Source organism: Anomalospiza imberbis, unplaced genomic scaffold (genome assembly GCF_031753505.1).
Source record: "Anomalospiza imberbis isolate Cuckoo-Finch-1a 21T00152 unplaced genomic scaffold, ASM3175350v1 scaffold_55, whole genome shotgun sequence".
NCBI classification, from domain to species: Eukaryota; Metazoa; Chordata; class Aves; order Passeriformes; family Viduidae; genus Anomalospiza; species Anomalospiza imberbis.
In genome coordinates, this window is record NW_027100162.1 from 196,836 (window position 1) to 216,014 (window position 19,179).

Here is a 19,179-nt window from a genome sequence, read left to right on the forward strand (position 1 = left end):
ATTGGTCATGGGGTTTTATTACATAAGCAGCTTTCTCCTTGAGCAAGGGCCTGTGCCTCTGTTGAGAGGTGCAGAGCAGAGCCAGTGGCAGTCCTGTGAATACAACAGAAGGCACAGTTCTTGATTTTTAACCAAAAGACACAGTGGGCATTGATTGGCATCAGCCATGAAATAAACTCGTGAGTGCTGTGCAGCTTCAAGTGCTGATTTCAGTGGATGTTGGTGACTTCTGGAGCCTGTCTGCTGAGCTCAAGGACAGGTGAGGTGGTGTGCTAGATTCAGGACACCCTTGTTTGGCTGTTTAAGCTATTTCTCTTGGCTGTGCCAGCTGGTGCACTGGTGACAAGCTGGTCCTTTCCTCTAGGATTCATCTGTCCGCTGTGTAGAACTGTTGCTGCTCTTTTCAGAGGGTGTTTGGGGCTCCCCTGGCTTCATGTCTCAAAACTCTGTCTGTAATGATTGTGTGGGTCAAAAGCTCCGGAGAAAGCTCCTCCATGGGAGCACCAGTTCCAGCTAGGAAGTAGCAAAGCAGGAAAGGCTGGTTACAGAGGTTTGTGGGGACACCTTTATGTCCATCACCTTACAGATGGGGAAACTGAGGCACGGAACCATGTCTGGGTGTGTGTTCAGGGTCCTTCATGGGACCACCAGCAACCCAGGGGCTTTTCCTGCCTGCCCTGTGCCCAAAGCCCCATCAGTGGCTGTTGGCTGCTGGCCGCTTGGCTTTAGCTGCCTCCTGTCCACACGGGCACTGTGCTGAGCACATGGCGGTGTGCTGATTTGAAACCTGCCCTGACACCAGGTTTTACACCCCCAAGCCACGACAGCCAAGACTTTGCTTTAATTCCCTTTAACCAAGCCATTTCCTCTTTGCTTTAATTCCCTTTAACCAAGCCATTTCCTCTTTGCTTTAATTCCCTTTAACCAAGCCATTTCCTCCTCTGTGCTCGCCATGGCAGGGGGTGTGTCACCAGACGGAGTTCACACTTCAACAAGCTCTTCAAGACTTCAAGACTTCAACACACTTCAACAAGCTCTTCAACACACTTCAAGAAGCTCTACTTCAAGGACACCTCCTCTGGTGAGTGCTCCCTGGGCTTGGACACAGCGTGGGGCATCTGTGCGTTCCAAAATGGAGCACTGGAACATAAAAGCATCCCTCACTCATGGTCTGCCACAGCAACCTCTTCAGGGTGTGAACTCCAGGGCTGCTGGTGCCTCAGGTAGCCTTTTGCCATTGTGGGATCAAATAGAACCAAGGAATAGAAAGTCAGTGTTTTCTGATGTCCCTGTCCTGGTTTAAAAGACAGATGTCTGCCAAGGAAGGCGGGAAACTTCCTGGAATGGAAAGATGACCTCTTCTCTCCAAATTATTACACCTTTGAAATCACAGGGCTTCCAGGAAAAAATATGGGAAAAGGAATAACAGTTCTTTACTAGAATATATTGGCACAAACAACAGTACGATAACAGAAGCTTCCAACCCGCCAAGTACTGGTTTTCCCCTTTGGTGTAGTTATGATCACAGTCAGGAGGAGCTGTGGGCTCTGGCAGGGCAGGGAAGGCAGGAAGGCAAGGCAAGTGGAAAGTGGAAAGGGAAAGGGAAAGGAAGACAGGTTGGATCCCGGTGCTGAGCCGCAGCCAGGGCAGTCCCAGGGCCAAGCACACAACCTCCTGCAGCAGCACGCGGCCGACCTTCAATCCCCGAGCAGAAGGAAGGGAAGGTCTCCTCCCTGCCGAACCTCAAGTCTGACTTCACAACCGCCCACGGCATCACAGCACAGCTCCCAAAAAACCCTGAATGGAAAAGCCCATCCCACAGCCAAAACCCCCCAAAACCCCTATCCCCCTTCCCAGACCAAGGGGAAAATTCACTCAAACCCTAACCCCATAACAACGAAGTTAATGAACTTTTTAAGAAAACGAATTACCTTTTGTGAGCTGATTCTTCCCCACCCTGCATCACCGCTGAGGCACTTGTTACGTTGCCTTTTGAATAAATTAAACAAGAAAAGCAACAGTAATCACAGTGGCCAGCATGGATGTGAACTCGTGTTGACTCACTGTTTATGTATCTTGAAAACGGTGGGAGTGTTGGCAGCCTTAACAGGGAATTTTGCAGCTTGAATTCTCAGAGTAAATGCTCGGTCTGGGTGCACACTCATCACTGAGAGATAACTGGTGCTGGTTTGGGGCAGGTGAGGGAGCTCCTCCCCATCAGAGAGAGACAAGCTTGCAGTGTTCAGCAGGGCTAAGAGTGGGCATTTTCAAGGCTGCAGTCTGGAATCGGTGTCGAAGGGAGCTAAGTGATGATTAACTCCTCGTGCAGCTTCTTGGTGAGCTGTAGTTCAGATAATAAAGAGCTAAAGTCCAATCACACTTTCATCCTACCAGGATACTCACACCAGGAGTCATGCCATAATTGGTGCCTAAATGGACATTTGTGTCCTTTTCCTAGGCTCTCTCCACACCAAGACCTGTTGCCTCACTGACACCTCCTCGGTGTCCCACATCGCCCTTTGGGGAGAAGCCCACTTCCCGAATCTCCAAATCCAGCCCAGCACCCTGGCGTTTGCGGGTGGCACTGAAGAAGTGTGCTCTCTGGAGATGACCAGCTGCAGCTCTCTTCCCGTCAAGTACCGCTGGTCATTGCGTCCGGTGGACAAGCTGGGGTATGTGCACCTTTGCCCTCTCCCTGAAGCTCTTCTTCCTGGTGCCCTGTTTGTACTTGGCAAAGAACAAAGCTGTTTGCCTAGGAGCTGACAAGTCTGCCAGCTCCTGGCTTTTCCTTGCTCAAATAACACTGACCAGCCATGGTCAGGCTGGATGCTCAGGGAAGAGGTTTTCCACCAATTTGTTGCTGCCTAGCCCCCACAGTGGTTCCCCTGGGAAGGAAAGCTGGGGTGAAAGCTGCTTTCTCAGACCTCTGTGGCCTGAGGCAATGTCCACCTTGATGAAGGCTCCTAGTCCCAGCTCCCACAGTGCTGCTGGAGGCCCTTCTGGCCCCTCTGCTTTGGGATGGGTCCTCTCTGCAGGAGCTGCTCTCTGCTCCTTGCCTTCCTCCCTTGCATTGTGCTGGAGGATGCCCAGAAAGTCCCAACACCAGAGAAAGAGCTACCTGGTGCCTGAGCTGATGCTGAACATCTTGTTACCTTCCCTTTCCTTCTTTTCTGAGACAACTCCTTTACTGGCAGAACGATTTCTTTCCTAGGGGTCAGCTTTCATTCTTCACTCCCTTTTTTTGTGACACTTGTTACTCATTTTGACTTTTCCCCTGCAACATGTCCCTTATGGGTTCTGAACTGCTTGACAGCAGGACTTGTTCATCACATCATCTCCTATCCCTGCCTCCCAAAGAGTTTCTGCTTTAGAGTGAAAAATGTCGTTGTCTGGGCACCATAGTCCTGGGAAGTTGCTTCAAACCATTCATTAAAACTAAAGACAGTGGAAGAGATGATTAGGGATCTCTTGGGGGTTATGGTGAGACTGCCCCTCATCCAGAAATGAAACCCAGCCTTAGGTAACAAGCCACAAAGCTAAAGGCAGTGAATCTTTGGGGAGCAGGTCATTACAGGCCCTGAATGCCTGTCTGGGAATGGAGCACCCAGGTCGTGTTTGGCTGTGTGGGGAGCACTTGCAGCTCAGCAGGGTGACAGGCAGGCACGGCTCGACTGTGTCCCTCACGTGCCATTAGAAACACAAGCAGAGTTGCCCCGAGCACCTGCTTCAATTTAAAATGGGGAATGTGACCTGAGTCACCTGGGAGTGTTGGAAAATGTCAACCAAGCCCCCCAACACTGTCAGGGAAACATTCCTGATAAATACCTGGTGGAGCTGCAGAGTTTCTGGCGTTGGGCCCTGGGGTTTGCTGGGCTGGCTCGTCACTGGCCGGGTCTGCCCCTCGGTGCCTCAAATCTCACCTTTCTGCTTTCCTTCTCTGTCTTTCCCTCTCCCACTGTGCTTTTTGCATCCCCACAAGGTGTTAATCCCTGTCCTCTCTAGTTGCTCAATGCAAGCAGTTGCAGCTGCTGCACCACTGTTCCCTCAGTGTCATCCCTGGGCTGCCTTTAGAACAGACCTGCTCCAGCCTGGAGTGGGAAGGGCTGGATCAAACCATTTCTCAGTTCAACGGGCCAGCACCCACCCAGGGGCTGCATCCTGACCAGGAGCTGCTCGTGCAGGTGTCCCTTCCTCCCTCCCACTGCAGGTCCCTGTTCACAGTTCTGTTGTTTTCCAGATATGAGCTTTACCCACCTAAATTCAAACCCCAGCCACCAAAGGAGCAGAGAACCTCTTTGGATTGCTCGGCATATAAAAGGAGATTCAAGATTAGAAAGGAGGAGGCAGGCAGAGCCCTGAAAGAAGTGCAGGATTTTGCCCAGTCTTTAGGAGCAGAGGTAGATTTTCTTGTACACCTACTGCTTGTGTTGCCTCCCCAGCTTGCCACCAACAAGTCACCCTCGTGCTGACCTCCCCTTTTGCTGCCCTGCTGTCCTGTGCCCTGACAGTGCCTGTGGCTGGGTATGGGGTGTGTGGGAGGGAGAAACAGGACAGTTTTCCTTGGAGAAGCCTGCTCAGATCCTACAGACCTGTGTTGAGTGTGGGATTTTTTTTGGCCTGGTTTTCGTCACAATGTAAGATGAGGCTTTTATCTGCATCATGATGGTAAGACCTCCAGCTTCCTTCCCAGAGCAAGCAGTGCTGAGTCCTGATCTCCATGTACCCTCTTCCCAGCCCAGCCAGACTACCTGTTTCCAGGCCTCTGCTTTCACCCGAGAGCTGGTATTGCACTGGTGGCCCTGAAGCTGTCTTACAAACTGAGGCTTTGCCACGTGGCTGTCTCTTGCTCCTGGCGTAGAAAATGGCTTGCTTTTCAGGTGCTGCCACAAGCTCCTGAAGCCCCTCACCTCCCACTAGGGTTGGCAGGAATCGCGTCCTCCGTGGATGTACCGCACGCTCCCCTCGAAGCGGAGAAGAGGGAATCTGTCTCACTTGCCCATTGTCAGTGTGGCAAGCAGGGCTGTAGCTCCCACTCCCACTGGTGGCCCTCAGCACTGCCCACAGAGGGGCCTCACGTCCCTCCAGGCCCATCACCAAGTGCTGCTGAAGCCACTGGTTGTTGGAGAGGCCGTGCAGGACATGTAGGGCTGCCCAAGGATGCTGTGCAGCACCTGTGGAGGGCTTTGCTCCCCCTGGACCTCATCAGGTGGTCCATAGGAAATTTGCGCAGGAGCTTTTGCTGAGGCACCTGGAGAAAGCAGGCTATAAATCAGAGAGAGAGGGGAAAAGCCTCAGGAGCCAGATGAGCTGGGCTGGAGTCCTTTGCTCAGCTCCAAGAGCTCTCACTCTGAGTCTCCTCCTTTTCTAAAAGCAGTAAGAAATGCTTTTTAAAGGCAAGTTGTGCATCAGAGAGAATTTCTACTGCCAGGAGACATCCCGGTTCACTTTAATGTAGTGTATTAGTTATTGCATTGATCCGTGAGTATGGGAGAAGATTTTCCCCATGGTCCCTCCACTGGTCAGTGGCACGGAAGCAGGATGAGATCAGGGTGATTCCGGCTGTGTTTGGGGAATAGGCCCCTCTGGCTACAGCTGCACTTTGCTCCAAGATGCTCTTCTGCATCCATGTCCGTGCTCAACACCTCAGTCTCTGCTGTCCTCCATCCAGGCTTTCAGCATCCTGCCGCTGTCAGGTGTGCTGCAGCCAGGACAGAGCCAGAAGGTCTCCTTCAGCTTCTCCGGCCACCGCGACGTCCTCGGCAGTGTGAAGGCGCTGTGCCACGTGGAGGGAGGCCCCACCTACGAGGTGGGGCTGATCGCCTCACGCGTCAGCTACTCCCTGAGCCTCCAGGAGATCAACTGTGGCTCTCAGGTACCACACACGGCCCCTGGCACAGCTCCTTGCCCTAGAACCACAGCCAGCGGGTTCCTGCCCACCTCGGCCCAGGGCTCCCTCCCCTTCCCAGCCCCTTTGTTGGCTCTGGGGCTTGGAAGCTCAACCTTTGAGGGACACACCCGGCATCCAAGCTGGTTTAGAATGGCCATCTCCAAAAATGTTGGGAATGCCTCTTTTTCAGGGTACCTAACAGTGCCTCCTGGGCCAGGCAGGGTCCCAGTGGGGGTGCTCTGAGGGGTGTGTCCCTGAGACATCCCTCTGTTGATCCACGCCTCAAGCCTGACCCCCAAGGAGATGCTCTTGTCCAAAGCTCTTGCTTGATCCACAGATAATCCAGGGAAGAAGTTGGGCTTGCAGTCACCATAGCTGGAGAGACTGTCCCAGAATAATCCCCTCTTCACTCTTTTCCAGTTGAAAGCCCACAGATATTTCCAGCTGCTGGCCCTGTCTGTGTAGCCCTGTGTGACTCCCTTGTTGCATGGGTGTTGCTTGCCAATACTTGCATGCAGGTGCCTTTTCTCCTGGAATGCCTCGGTGCTGTCTCTGTTTCTCCTGGCTGTTGGTGACCCCTCAGAGTGCAGAGGGCCTGTGTCCCCTGGTTCATTCATTGCTGGCCCTCACATGGTTGTTACCACACCTCTGTGTGCTGCCAGAGCTCCCTGGTCCTGTGCAGGTGCCCTGTGCCTGGGGGTTCCCCAGGTTCCCAAGTGCCCCCATCTCCTCCCTGGTCCCTGCTCCCACGATGTGTCTGCTTCCAACCCCAGGAGAGAGGAAGGAGATTCCCAGCAGCAGGCCTGGGTCTGTAACTTCCCTCTCCTGTGCCTTCTCTCCAGATGTTTAACGAAATTGGTCACAGCACGGTCACCCTGGAGAACACTGGCAGGATTGAATTCAAGTGGGTGCTAAACCCTAGCCCTGCAAGCCAGCATCTGCCTGGCGTGTTTCTGGTCAAGCCCACCACTGTAAGTAGCACAAGTGACCGACCCCAGCCCTGTGCCAGGTGGCTCAGGAGAGTGTTAAAGGGAAAAAAGAGGGGTGGGGAAAGGGGGAAAGAAGTCAGAGGGGAAAACACAAACCCAGCCATGAGAGAGAGAGGGCTGTAAGCAATTTCTGCTGGGGGCACAGAAGGTCAAACAAGGGCTCTCCTGATAGACTCCCCCACGGCCGTGGCTGGTGGGTGGCTCTGCTGTCAGAGGCAGACACCGGCGGGAGGCACGAGTGTGTTGGTCACTGTCCTGTCCTGCTGTCAGGGGAGTAGAGGAGAATTCTTTTTGGCAGATTTCTCGGACAAAAATAAGGCACAAACGCAGCAAGTACTATATCTGAAAATTGTGTATTGATAAAGAGAGGGTATGGTCCTGACCAGAAAGGGATAGAAGAGAGAGCAGAGAGAGACAATGAGAAACGGAGAGAGTAACAGAGGACAGGGACAGAGCGTTACCGCTGGAACCCTGGGAGGCTCTGTCGGCGTCCTGCTGGGCAGATGGAGCAAGTGTGCTGCCAGCCGCGCTGTGAAAAACACGTTCACTCTCCTGAGAACGTGTAAAAAGGTTAATAAAGGACAATGGGAGACAAGGACCTTAGAGCAAAGGTTATTACAGCCGGGTGCATCTTGGCACTCAGCCAAGAGCACCCTGTTACCTTCGGGGATCCCCCTTAAGCACCTTTTCCCTTACATCAGCCTGTTGCATATTCATAGACTCTAATGCATAGGAAACTTTTTCCCTAAACTAGTTTACATGTTCTAAGAGTTGCTTAGCATGGCTCCTCCTTGGATCTGCCCTTTTTGGAGCATGTGGATTCCTTGGCTGTGGTTTCAGTCCTTTTTTGTCATCGTCTTCAGTTTTGGCCCTGGCCCACGCTGTCTGCAAGACGGTGAGTGCTGATAGTTGGCAGATCTGTAGCAGGTGTCTTCACATGTTCATCGTATGCTATCCCATCCAAGCAGGCATTTTAACCCAAGCACACTTAAATCAGCTATTTCACCAAGCTTAATTAACAACAGATATAAAAACGATATCTTTACAACAAAGTTACTTGAACATGACACATATAAAATCCATTTTCATGTTTTTCTTGGAGTCAGTGGAGCGCCAGCTTGCCGTGGCGAGCGGGGAAGCGGCGACAGCAGGGTAGACAGACAGGGAAGAAGTGGCTCTGCAGGGAGCCAGGCCCTCCAGGTGCTCCCAGCCCAACAAAAAATAACCAAAAATGGCAGGGGAAAACTGTCAGTGGTAGCTGCTTTTATGTGCTAAGATTCCTCCTGTTACAGATACAAATTATAATATTGGCTTTTCGCAAATATTAATATCGAGCGCGACCCCCCCGTGCGGGGAGTAACGCCCTCTGACTCTGTGTTGTAGAAGGCTGAATAATTGCTCTATTCTATCATCTTATACTATATTGTACTAGAACTATATCATAGTAAAAAGATACTAAAGAGAACCCCGTGGCTGTCTCCAGACAGTCACGACACAGCTTTGGCCCAACTGGCCAATCAATCCAAACAACCATCACCGGTGTCTAATTAACAAATCCCTCCTTGCTAAACAATTTCCATAACACATTCCACACATGCCAAACAACAGGGGCAGCAAATAGAGAGAATTGTTTTCTTCTTTCTCTGAGCTTTCTCACTGCGTCTCACAACTTCCCGGAAAAATCCTGGGAGAGAGAATCATGTCTCTCTCTGTTCAGAGAATGTGAATACCACATATTTAAATGGATTTTATATGTGTGGTGTTAAAGTCACTCTCTTACAAAGATGTAGTTTGTATTTCTGCTGCTACTTAAGCTTAGACATAGTAGTGAAATAGCTATGCTTGTGTTAAAATGCCTGCTTGGATGGGATAACATCCACTGAACACAGGATGAGGACACCTGTACAGATCTGCCAACGATCAGCACTCACCGTCAGAAGGCAGTGAGGACCAAGGCCCGAACTGGAAGGGATAAAGAGAAGGAGCCAAACCCCAGCCAAGGAACACGCATGCCCTAAAAATGCAGACCCAAGGAGGGGCCATGTAAAATAGTTCCTGGAAAATGTAAACTAGTTTATGGATATGCATAAGGGTTATGAATATGCAGCAGGCTGATGTAAGGGCAAAGGTATTTAAGGGGATCCCCAAAGAGAACAGGCACCCGCCTGTAATAACCTTTGCTCTGGGGTCTTTATCTCTTATTGTCCTTTATTAAACTTTTTAAATCTTCACAGTAGAGTGAACGTGTTTTTCACACTCCCATAACTCAGCCCTTTTAGGAAGACTTGGTCGGGTGGGCAAAGTTCTCCTGGGCTCGGGGTCTGCCCGCCTCCAAGGGGGAGGTCGCTTGCAGCCCCCCAGACACGGAGCCTGCCTGCATTGTCTGCCAGCAGCCTCCTTTACACGTGGGATGTGTTAGGGCTCCCAGCACGTGGACAGCCCCTACAGTAATTTTTCACCCCATGTCAGAAAATGGATTTATAGCAGATGCTGAGGCATAACTAAAAATCTAATTGGTTCCTCACAGTCACTCTGGGGACCCCGACGGCTGAGGTCTCAGTCTGTGCTGGCACTGGAGCGTTTCTGAGGGTCACCTTAGCCAGGCTGTGTGATCACACAGGACATTGTCCTTGGCCCTGCCTCCCCACTGCCAGCTGAGCACCACTTACGTGTCCCTTGCTAGGCTTGCTGCTCCCTGCCTCCTCCAGCTTTGCTGCTGTGCAGCGGCTTTGTGGGGCAGTGAGGGGGCCAGGGAGCAGCGGGGCTGGAAGAGCAAGGAGAAAGATTAGCAGCATCCCACCACTGCCCAAGCTTCTCCGTCCTGCCTGGATGTCTTTGAGCCGAAGCAGCACTCCTGCCTTTGTCCCTCCTTGCAGTGGGAAGAGGAAGCCAATTGGCTTTGCCATTTCTGCATGCCTGTCTCCTACACGGGACGAGAGGAGCTGCTGGCCCTGCTGAGAGCAGGGACTTCTCTTCCCCAGCAGCAGCAGAAGAGCCTTTTTTTGATGAGGCAGGCTCTTGCTGGCAGAGGGCAAAGCCCATTAGCAGCAGAGCTGTGCTGGCATCAGGCTGTGCTGGGGCTGCAGCCTTGTGAGCCCTGGGGAGGACACACGGCACCCCGGGGTCGGAGGCTTGACCTTTTGGGCACAAGGAAGGTGGAAGCTGTGAGAAACAACAGCCACTCCCCAGTTAAAATTTAAAGAAAATTTAATAAGGGACAATAGGGGACAAAGTCAATAAAGCAGAAGTAACAGCTCTGGGTTAGCTTAGCTAACAGCTTTAACAGGGTTAACAGCTTAGCTGCAGCCAGAGGCACACCAGTCCACACAGCAGCACCCCTTATATCCCCTGGGTATTGCATCAGCCTAATACATATTTACAAATGGTTATATATATTCAAAAATTTTAACATAGTTCCTCCTCTGTCCCACCTTTATGGAGCATGTGTAGTTGTCCTAGTGGTGGTCATTTGTTACTTTTCAACATATTCAACAGGTTTCCATTCCTTCACTATTAAATGTTAAATGTAATATTATATATATGTTATAAACTAATATGATATAATTTGTATCTATGTGTGTTATATACTTTTAATATATGTTATAAAATATTATATATATTATATCTATGTTATAATTTAACATTATATAAATGTTAAATGTTAATATTACAACAACTCTTCACCAACATTGGTATCACAACACAACATTCGCATTAAAAGAACTCTAAACTTTAGCAAAACTTCTTTTACAAAAGTCAGCATTATAAACCACGTAGTATTTACTCTAACAGTTGTGAAAGCCAGCACTGTAATGCATTTATCACACAGGTGATGTGGTCTGATGGTTTCTTCTAGATGAGACTCTGTGTCCTCAGCCTGTCTGTCCCCTGAGCCATCTCCCATCAAACACTCTGATGCATTCCCTCCCTCTTCTCCTGTCCCTGCAGGGCTCCATTGCACCTGGCGAGAAGCAAGTGCTGAAATTCTCTTACATGCCGGGATTACCAGGAGCTTTCAGCAGGATTTATCAGCTTAAAGTGGGTGACCTGGACCCAAAAAATATCCTCTTGAAAGGAGAAGCGTCCTTTCCCATGATCAGTGTGAACCTGCCCTGGAACGCCAAAGGTGGGCACTGCCTGTCTGCCCCCAGGAAGGGCCCCTCTGGTTTTGTTCCCTACCAAATGCCCATGGGGCAGCTCATGCCAACCTCCACCGAGCCTGGAGGGTTGCAGGACTCCCAGACCAAGTCAAGCCCCCTGGTTGCTTCATGAGTCTTGAGCAGAGGATCCCATGTGGGCTTTGTCCCAGGAACCATCCTGCAGAGCTTGCCAGCACATCTGGCAGGGTCCTGAAGGATGACGGCTAGACTGAAGGGCTTGGGAAAGCTGTAAGAGGGGCTGGCAGGGCTTCAGGCAGGGTTGGATTTGTGTGACATTGCAGGGGACGAGATGCTCCTCTGTGGGGAGGGAGAGAACGTGAGGATTCAGAGAGCAGCAGCAGCATCCACTTCCCGTAGATGGCTTGAGGGCTTCTTTCTGGAAGAAACCAATGTTGGGAGGTGGGGACTTGCCAGCTTAAATGGGACTGGCACTTTGCTCACACTTCTCTTTGTGGATGTTTTCTTCCTTCAGAAAATGAAAAAGATGAGAAGCCACTGAAACAGCATGTAAAACACCTGCAACAGTACAGTCAGAGGAATAAATCAAAAGTTGTTCAGAAGACTCAGAGCCTGAAGACTGAGACTTTGAAATCTCAGACCCTGACAACTCAGACTCCAAAGACTCAGACCTCGGTGACTCGGGATCCAAAGACTCAGGACCTGAAGCCCCGTGTGCTTGGCTCTGGCACTGTAGTAAGAACGGCTGCAGCCCCGTTTGGCACACGCCACCCTCCCCGTGTCACCTGAGCCCCTTGCAGCCCACAGCACCTTCCCGGTGCCCTGATGGCACCTGGGACCTCCCTGCCCACCTACAACCTTGTGTCACCTCAGCATTGCCCCTAGGGCTGCCACTCTGGTCATGGTCTCTTCTGGGGCTGCACCAGCTTCCTGGCTACCCCAGGGAGAGGTCCTGAGGGCCATGCTCCAGGGATGGTGCCTTGAAGGAGATGCAGGTCATTGCTGGGGAGTTTGTTGGTCCCAATCCAAGCCCTGCCAGAGTTACAGACCTTAACAGCAGCTGCCTGATTGTGCCCTGGGGCTGTGCTGGCGGTGCTCATCTCCAGGAGGCACCAGCTTGGTCCTGGTTCCCTTTCAAGACAGTTTTTGTCCAAGCTGCCTTGGTACTGGCTGGGGGCAGGCCAGTGTCTGGAGCTCTGGAAGGTTCCTGGCTGGTCTGTCTGCCTGGCCAGAGCAGCTTTGCTAACAGTGTCTGGGCAGGCAAAGATGCTGGAGTTACTTCCCTGGAGATGAGGTCCTGCCTAAGAGAGCAGGAGGTGTCACAGACACTGAGCAGCCAGACAGGAGGACCCCACACCCCCTCTCAACTGGAGCAGGGTGGGATCCTTTCTCAGGTGCAAGCTGGGCCTTGGGAAGGACCTTTGCTAAGCAGCCACTGTCTTCCCTTTCCTCAGCCAAGCCCTCAGCTGCAGGTGAACACGGTGAGGATGCTGATAGAGAAGGCTGCTCTGGAGCTGCAGAAAAAGCTCACAAGCCATCCCCCGAAGAGCAGGTTCCCTGACAAGCAGCTGTGCCAGAGTCTTGTCAAGTGAGTAGGGACTCCCATCCCCATCTCCAGGTACCCCGTGGGGAGCACCCAGCCGTGTCCCCTTCTCCTGAGAGCTCCTTGGGCCTGCAGAGCTGGGAATAGCCTGGACTCCAGAAAGGGTCTGGTCCCGGTGGCTGTGACACGCTACGTGGGAGCAGCAAAGTGTCCTCCCTTCCCCAGCACCACGCTGAGCTTTGGACTGCTCAGCTCCCCACAGGTGTGGGGTTCTGTCCCTGGAGCTGGGGGACCCAGTGCAGACCTTCACGCCCTTCCAGACAGCATAAATTCTGTCCCTGCTGGCTAGCTCTGAAACAGACAGCTCCCAGCTGATGTCTTGGTTCCAACTAACAGAGCACACTCAACAAAAGGAGAAGGGAACCACACATGTCAGCAAACCCTTTAAAACCCCAAAATCAGATGGTTTGAATCCTGGTGGGATGGCAGGACTTATCTAGGTAACTTGGTGGGTCCCTTTGCACCATCATGATGCAGCACAAGCACCAGAGGCTTCAATTCAGGAAGCAGAAGCTCTGCAGAACAGATCATGCGATCTGGTTGCAGAACAATGGAGATTTCCTCTGCAGGCAAATCATATTCCTAGGCCCAAAACAATTTCAGGCTCAGGCTGTACACCAGGCTAAGCAGTTTCGCTGAGACCAGTGAGGACCAGTGCTGGTTTTTCATGGCAGAGCAGCTGTGGCCATTTTAAATAATTTTATTTTCAGGTACCATTAGTAGCTGATACAACCTAGCACCTGTATTCCTCCTGGCTTCCCAAACTCTTTGCCAGGTGGTCAGGCCATGGGTTTCATGGGCTTGAGCTGAGTTTTTACAGCAGTGAAGAAAGAAATAGCCACTTTAAATATGGCTGTCCTCTTGGACATGCAGCCAGGCTGTGGTTTAAGGACTGTCCTTACTCCTCCTTGCAGAGTTGAGCTGCCCGAGTATGTTCTGGACATGGGCACTGTCCTAAAGGGTTTCACTGGGAGAAGCACTCTGGAGATCAGCAACCCTGGGCAGATGCCAGTGTCCTTCCAGGTCGATGAATCTGTCCTGCAGGACACAGGTAAGCAGTGCTGGAGACCCTTCCTGTGGCCTTGAAGGAGGTGTCTCAGACAGATTAGCTGAAGCCACTAACCTGGGGAGGTTTTTGAGCTTTTTCTTCTCAGTGCCCCTGCTGGGAGCTCTAGAAGCAGAACTCTCCTGGCCAGCCATGCCCAGGGACCTCTCCTGGCCTGCCTGTGATTGCCCTAACGCTTCAGTGCAGGGGCCAGATGGGCTCATCACCCTGGTGACCTCTCAGCATCTTCTGCCCTTGGCTCCCACGAGCATCAAGCTTCTTTGGGCACTCTGTGGGCTTGTTTTGGCAACCAGTGGGGTCTGCTGTGTTTTGGAAATGCTTTGTTTGGAGTTCACAGTGTCACAGCACTTGTGGTCAGCCTTTATTGAGGAAACAGCCTGTGAGATCCTCTGGTGGATCAAAAGAGGCTTCCAGAAGAGGCCTTGAGGCAAGGCTGCGCTTCCATCACAGTGGCTCACTGTGTCTGAGGGGTGTTCAGGTGCACTCCAGGTTTTTATCCAGGTCACAGCACGGCGTGGGGCTTTCCCCAGACCTCTCAGCCAGGACACCTGTAAGGCCTTAACGTGCTCATGGCACATTTCGTGTTCCTCGTGTATCTCAGCTGCTTTGTTTTCATCTGTTCCAGGTTTCAGCGTGGACCTGGGCCTGATGAAGAGCCTGCCCCCCAGCCACACCACGGCGTTTGACGTGTGCTTTGAAAGTGCCCGCTGGCCGCAGGGTGACGTGGATGTGCTGCTGCCCATAGAGGTGCCACAGCTCTTGGGGCAGGCAGCAGGCTGGGCACAGCAGCACATGTCACCTGCACCCTCCACTGAATTCTCTGTCCTTCTCCAGGTGACAAAAGGCCCCACGTCTCACATCCGCCTCCGCGCCACTGTGTTGGAAGTGCCCAGGGTGGTGTTTCCACAGTGGAGGAAAACCGTGAAGGAAGATGAAGTCATCTTCAAGGAATATGTTGAGAGCACAAAGCGATTCCACTTTGGGCCGCTGCTGTGTGGGAAATCAAGAGAGTGGTATGTGCTCCCTGCTGGGCCTTGTACTTTTGTGGACACGCCTGGAGAGACAGGCTGTCCTGGTGGCACAACCCAGGGCAGTCCCCGGCAGAGTGCTGGGAGACACATGGGTTTGAAGGACCACAGATGTGTCAACTTGAGCAGACAAGAGGCAAATGAGCCTTGGAGGAGCTGCTCTGCCTACCCAGTGGGTGCCTTGGTGGCCGCCTTGGTGGCCAGAGCCGCATGCTGCTGCCAGTCCAAAGGTGACTTGGGGGGCAGCTTCTGTCCCCCTCCACGTCTCAGCTTCACCCCTTAGGAAATGAACTTTATGGTGGTTTTTGAAGTGCTTTGAGCTCTGCAGGTAGCCTGATTGAGCAATCATTCTGTAGATGGTTTTGTAAACCTTTCATTAATCTGTCATTATTAATAAGATTTTATTATTGACCTGCCAGTAGGTGTTGGGGGTAACGTACAGCAGGAATTACATTTTCCTGTAATGACCTTGCATCCTCACTGCTGGATAAAGTCTGCCTGAACACTTGTCATTGAAGCTATTGTGTATTTCTATTTTACTGTCACTTCTTTTTAATGACATTTAACATTAGTTCTTGTCTCCATGGGAGCTCTGGAGGGCTAGGGCTATTTTGACAACCCAAGTAAATGAAATCAAAATAGTTTAAAAAACAGACAATCTTTAGCCAGACTGATGGATGGTCTGGGATTTCTCTTTGCCTCTTTAACCCTTTCACTCCAAAGTGGTTTCCACACCTGAGAGAAGGATCATTTGTTATCTTTTTGCCTCAATTCCTCTTGGGAATTGATGCTTTCTCAGACTTTGAGCTAACCCATAAAATCCACAGCAGTTTCATGACTTTTATGAAAGAAATTAGCTAAACTCTTTTTTCAAAAGCCTTTCTTTAGGGACCCTGCAGGGAAGGCCCCTCAAAAAAGAAGGGGAAAGAACCCACGTGCCTGGTGTAGTGTTATTTTTCTAGGCACCTTTGAATTTACATTGTAATAAAAACTCTTGCAGTGGCCTGAGCATCATCAGGCTTCTGGGCTGGAGGCACCAAGTCCAGGGGAAGGCATCAGAGTAGGGCAAGGATGAGCACACGCCCATGCCCCTGACTGGGATCCATTTCCCTCACTTGTTTGTTAGAGCAGGGTCTTGCAGCATCACTTCCTTGGGTGCACACGTGTAGGAATATTAAAAGGTAAAAGACTTTAGAAAGTGCAGAAAGGCCCCAGAAAGTAGACATAAAGCTGAGAAAAGCTAGGAAATTTCTAAACCTTCTCATGAGAAAGCTAGGAAGTTAAGAACCGAGTAAATACATTTATATTTCTCATAAGGAACAAGAAAGAACAAGAACTTACTCTTAGCTCAAGATGTGAAAAGTCCTAGATATATGCTTTGCAAATATAGAAAAAGTTTCCATCTTAAATTATAAATTATTGTGTATTGTTTGAGGTTCATAGAAGTCCTTTTGTTAATGTTAAACCCACGTGGGTCCTTTTCTAATTGGTTAGAGTATAATGACTTTAGACCTTTTCTTTTATGCTGTTGGTTCAAAGAATATGTAGATAAAGGCTTTACATAAGCTGCCATCTTATCTGTGATCTGTGTTTACATGGATGTTGTTATTTTCCTGTGCCTCTTGCTTCTTGTTTGTATGATACAGACAGATAATAAATCCTAAGTCTGTGACCAGTCAGGGTCCCGTCCCGTTTGTGAGACATGGACCGATCCGGCACACATGGTGCTCTCCTTGCTGTGTGGCAAAGGCAACAGTCTGCTCTGCAGCCTTTTCCCCTTTTGTGGACAGGTACAAGGCCAAGAACTGTCCCAGCAACTCGGAGAATTTAACCATCCTCAACAACTCCCCCGCGGACATAGAGGTCCAGTTCTCCTTTGAGAATGCTGGGGGAGCAGAGACGTTCCTTTTGGACCCTCCCAGCATGGCACTGAAACCAAAGGAGAAGCAGGTAGGAGAAGGGCAGGCAGGGCAGGCACCGTAGAAGTGCCCAGGGGCTGCTTCTCCTGTTCTCACACAGAGCTCTTTGATTTCTTCCTGTGGGGCTGGCTCCAGGAACTGACCGTTTGGGCATACCCCACTTCCCCTGGCTTCCTGGAAGACAAACTCATCTGCAGCATTGGGGAGAACTCGGACCCAGTGGTCTTCAGCCTGTGCTGCCATGGGGTGCACGTGAAGCTGGAGGTCAGCCCCCTGGAGCTGTCTTTTGACAAGCTATTTCGGTACAGGTCAGTCATCCCACAGGCACTCCAAGAGTTGTGACAAAGAGAAAACGTTTGACTCTGGTTTCCAGGGTGTGGATGGAGCTGCTCCAAGGTGCATTCAGTGGCGAGGCTGGTGTGGCCATCCAGCAGCTGATGCCAAGTGCCTTCCTGTCTCTGCAGGACTGACAGCAGGACCTTGCTCCTGAGAAACAACACCCTGCTGCCCGTGGCCTGGCAGCTCAGTGGGCTGGATGACGTTGAGGGCTTCTCCTTGTCCCAAGATAACGGCACCATCGATCCCCACTCAGAGTTTGAAGTGACAGTGCATTTCGAGGCCAGGCAGATTGGCATCATTGAGAAGACCCTCCGACTAGAGGTTAGAGGGGCTGTGCCCTGCCCGGCAGAGCAGGGCACAGTGAGCAGCCGTGTGCTGCTGGGGGCAGGGTCAGGAAGAGCTGCACCTGACAGAAACAAGGGTGCTGTGACCCCAACTTCTGCCTCTACACAGCGTTTGCAGAACGTGCAGTGCATCCACGTCCCCCCAGATAACCAGACGCTGCACCCTGAGCCTGTTCCACAACCTTGCCCTGTGGGTGCTTGAAGGTTGTTGTTTGCTTGTGCAGCCTGCAGCGTGATCTCCACATTGGACTTTGTCTGAAGCTCCTGCATAGTGCAGCAAACTCTCCCCCTGGGATTTTGTTCTCCATAGTTTAGGGGCTGCATTTCAAAGAAGGTGCTAGGTGATTGGAGAGGGTTGTCAATGCCACCTGCTCTGAGACACGTCACACTTTTTGTGGTTGTTCTTACATCTCTGTGCCTCTCCAAGAGAGCATTCCCTGCTGTAGAGTGCAGAGCTGGGCTGATAGGGTTTTTTATTGCAGCAGAATCCTGCTGGGGCAGCCCATGAGATGAACAGGTTAGCAAAGCTTGGGAGTCCTCCAACGCTTGTGAAGCCAGGGAAGCCACAGGGGAAGCAGCCAGCAGAGACAAGGACTTACAGGCTGTCTACCAAAAGAATCATCTGAACAGTGTTTGTTTCTTGCTGCCTCAGGTTTCAGATACAGAAAACATCCTGGGGGTTGTTCAGGCTGAAAACATCAAAATCTCTGCAGAGGTCTATGATGTTTCTCTGAGCATTGAGATGCCTGAAGGTCAGTGGATGCCTCCCAAACAAAGCAGTCCAGGTGCACTGCATTACCTTTGGGTGACCAAAGCACTGGGATGGGATGGGATGGGATGGGATGGGATGGGATGGGATGGGATGGGATGGGATGGGATGGGACAGCATGCAAGGATGGCATGGGTACATAAAGCACATACCCTGCAAGCTGTGTGGCATAAAGCATTGTCAGGGCACTGACAGCCTTAAGCCTCTCCCCTCTGAACTTTGAAGTGTGCAGCTTCCTGTGCAGATTGGATCTGGGGGCTCTGAAACAACAGTGACGTGAACAAGCAGTTGGCAATCCCCTCAGGCTCAGCACAGCATCTAAAGTAATTGGATTTGTGCTCGGAAGCGAGGAAATGGGAGCTGAGCTCCTTAGCAACTGAGCCTGCAGATAGTTTGAGTGGGAAGAGAAAGGGCAGACAAGTAGCTGGAAAACACTTCCAAGAACGGAAACTTGCTGAAAAGGGTTTTGTGCCGAGACCTCCGTGTAGTTTGTGACCTGGTGTATTCTGCAGCAGCTCACAAATACCATGTTTGACCTCACTCTGTGGGTTTTCTGCAGCTCCAGATGGAAGCTTGGAATTTGGAACCATTAATGTCCGGGATAATGTGAAGAAAGTCGTGATTTTAACAAATGAAGGGGTGTACAGCGTTGGGTACAGGTGAGTCCAGCTGCCTGGTAGTGAGCATTTCCTCAGGTTCCCAGGCCTGAATTCTCCCTCTGTGAATGGCTAGAACCTGTTTCCATGCTGGCTGCCTCGTGGTAAATACAAACCCTGGGCTCTCTAATATCAATTATTTTACCAGAGAATCCAGCCCCAAACCAACAGTTCACAGCTCAGCTGGAGCCCAAAGGAAAGCCCCAACATTTCAGCCACTGAAATGCTGAGATTCATTGCCTTTCTTTGACGGTCACCTCCTTTCTCTTTCTGAGACTTTGTAAAGGAGTGAATGAAAACTTTCAGTGCCAAGATTTCTTGCAGTAACCTCGTGATTGTCTGCACTCTCTGTCAAGATCCAGGATTCCCTGAGCAGAGCTGGACTCTCCCTTTCTTTTTTTCTGGTCCTATGCAAAGTCCTGGCTGTGCTGGTGGCACCTATACTTTTAACTGCAGAGATC

General features: G+C 51.1%; 1 protein-coding gene across 1 annotated transcript; it reads left to right on the forward strand.

Moving 5' to 3' along the window:
- Positions 1–610: 610 nt before the first annotated feature.
- On the forward strand, positions 611–19,090 carry LOC137467240 (hydrocephalus-inducing protein-like). Its single transcript, XM_068178754.1, has 18 exons — positions 611–618; positions 960–1,081; positions 2,459–2,672; positions 4,238–4,397; positions 5,549–5,872; positions 6,730–6,858; positions 10,825–11,002; positions 11,509–11,729; positions 12,449–12,582; positions 13,512–13,648; positions 14,289–14,410; positions 14,498–14,676; positions 16,482–16,641; positions 16,746–16,918; positions 17,075–17,270; positions 17,946–18,045; positions 18,622–18,721; positions 19,075–19,090. The coding sequence occupies exons 1-18, from the start codon at positions 611–613 to the stop codon at positions 19,088–19,090; spliced, it is 2,673 nt and encodes an 890-aa protein (XP_068034855.1).
- Positions 19,091–19,179: the final 89 nt, after the last annotated feature.